We start from the raw sequence: 2,189 nt of genomic DNA, 5'->3' as shown, positions 1-2,189 counted from the left end.
CTGGCTCGAGGCTCAGCACCCTCAGCTCCCTCAGCTGCTCCTCCCCACACGTGGGCTCCAGACCCTTCCCCAGCTTTGTAGCTCTTTGGACATGCCACACTATGAGCCACGCAGCCCCACCACTGGCCCCCACTCACATCCACAAGCTTTGCCTTTGGCTTCTTCACTGCTGTCAGCTTCTCCTCCTTGGCACCTGTGGGAGAGGGGGTGGTGGACAAGCACACATAGTGGCCCCTCCATGGGGCCAGGGCTGCCCAGAGTGTCCCATGAGACCACCAGCCCTTTACCTCGCTGCTGTCCACCCTCTGCAGGGGCCTTGGGGAGCTTGGTGGTCCTCTTCTGTGCCGGCTGCAGGGCTTGTCCTCTGTCAGGATCCGCCTGGCCCGGCAGTGGCTTCTGCTGCAGCTTCTTGGGGGCTAACTGAGGATGGGAGAGGGGTGGAAGCAGGGCTGAGCAGTGCCTCAGCTCCCCACCCCACCCCCCGGGGGCTGGCAGCCCCCGCTCACCTTGAAGCGGCCGGTGGCCCCCGTGGCAGAGGAGTTGCGGGGCCGCACCAGGTCCCCGCGGCTCAGCCCCTTGCTCAGCGCCTGCTTCAGCAGGTACTTGAGGTGGATGGGGTTCACGGAGGGGTACTTGCCCAGGATGAACCGTTTGATGGCGATGACGGAGACCCCCTTCTTCTGGTCCTGGGCCCGCACGGCTTCGATGACCATGGTCAGGGTCGGGGGGTGCGGGCGATGGTAGCGCCGGGCCAGCAGACCTGGCAGCTGGGATGCACCAGCAGCTTCTGATGCTGGGAGAGGCAAGAGGCATCTCTTGGGACCCAGGCCTCACCCCAAGGCACTTGCACTCGCCAAGGGCTGCAGAGCCCCCCCAGGAGCTGAGCATAGTATCACAGAATCATTTGGGTTGGCAGAGACCTTTAAGATCATCAAGTTCAACCATTAACCCAGCACTGCCAGGGCATCACTAAACTATGTCCTTCAGCACCACATCTCCACAGCTTTGAAAACCCCACCACCACCACCACCATCCCAAGGATGAGGGCTCTACCACTGCCATGGCCAGCCCATTCCAAGGCTTGGCAACCTTTCCAGGGAAGAAATTTCTCCTCATGTCCAGCATAAACCTCCCCTGGTGCAACTTGAGGCTGTTTCCTCTTCTCCTGTCAGTTGTTCCTGGGAAGCTAAGGCCCCACCTGGCTCCAGCCTCCTGTCAGGGAGTTCTCAAGAGCCAGAAGGTCTCCCAGGCCCCTCCTCAGCTGCAGGCTGAAGAACCCCCAGCTCCCTCAGCCACTTCTCATGATTAGCAGCCATGACCCTGCTCATGCCTGTGGCCTTACATGGACCGTAGCCACCAAATCCTGAGCAGAGCTCCAGCCCCATGGCACTCAACAAGCACCTTACCCAGCTTAGGCTCCATGGCAGCACACACCAGATCCTGGGCCCAAACAGCACCAGCCCTGCTCACAAACTCAGCTCACTTTGGCCAATTTATCTGATCAGCACCCAGACTGCAGGTGCTGGTCAGCAGCTCTAATGGCTCTGGTTGCCACCCAAGTGGGAGCAGGTGGCTGGAGGTGAGTGCCCTTTGCCAAAGCTGGGGGAGGCTGGAAGGAGAAGGGGCATGTCTGAGCAGAGGGCTTGGAGAGGGGTGGGAGACAGGGGGTAGCCGGGTGATCAGTCTGAACTTAGAGGGGAAAGGCACCTACCCACTGCTTGGTGGGTGGGGGGGTGCTGGGATGGCTGTGGGGCACACAGGGATCGCAGGCCCCATTCCTGGTGTGATGGGCCAGCTCCCTTCACCCAGGATGGCCCAGTGGGAAGTGGGGGGCTGCACTGTGAGGGGAGCCACGTTGAGGAGGAAAACAAGCTGCTTTGTTGGCCAGCAAAGGCAGGAGGAGCAGCTCTCACAGCAGCCCCAGGTCTGTGCTCACGAGCAGGGGCTTTGCCCCCCCCTGCCTGCCAAGTTCTGCCAAGCTCCACACAGAGTGCTCCCAGCCCCACACAGGCAGTCCCCCCGGGCCCCTCCGGGTCCCCTCCACGCCAGCTGAGGACGGCACCTTCCCATGGGCCAGGTGTGACCGAGCCCTCGGTCATCCGGGGGGCACAAGGTCCCCAGGGCACTTCTGTGTCATAGACAGCTTAAAAGTGAGTCCTCCTGTAACCCTGCAGACCCTCTCCTCACGT

At 61.8% G+C, this 2,189-nt stretch overlaps 1 protein-coding gene across 1 annotated transcript in view; it reads right to left on the bottom strand.

The window, feature by feature from the left end:
* LOC103768376 (histone H1oo) overlaps positions 1-793 on the bottom strand; it is a gene marked incomplete at its 5' end in the record, with an annotated part of 1,525 nt that extends 732 nt beyond the window's left edge. Inside the window, 3 exons of the mRNA XM_008935517.1 lie at positions 138-193; positions 288-420; positions 507-793. Of these exons, the coding sequence (XP_008933765.1) occupies positions 138-193; positions 288-420; positions 507-793 (476 nt within the window). The remainder of the gene's footprint in view (positions 1-137; positions 194-287; positions 421-506) is intronic.
* Positions 794-2,189: the final 1,396 nt, after the last annotated feature.

This window comes from Merops nubicus, unplaced genomic scaffold, assembly GCF_000691845.1.
Source record: "Merops nubicus isolate BGI_N331 unplaced genomic scaffold, ASM69184v1 scaffold44852, whole genome shotgun sequence".
NCBI classification, from domain to species: domain Eukaryota; kingdom Metazoa; phylum Chordata; class Aves; order Coraciiformes; family Meropidae; genus Merops; species Merops nubicus.
Note: the sequence above shows the minus strand (reverse complement) of the source record. Positions and strands in the feature narration are given on the sequence as shown.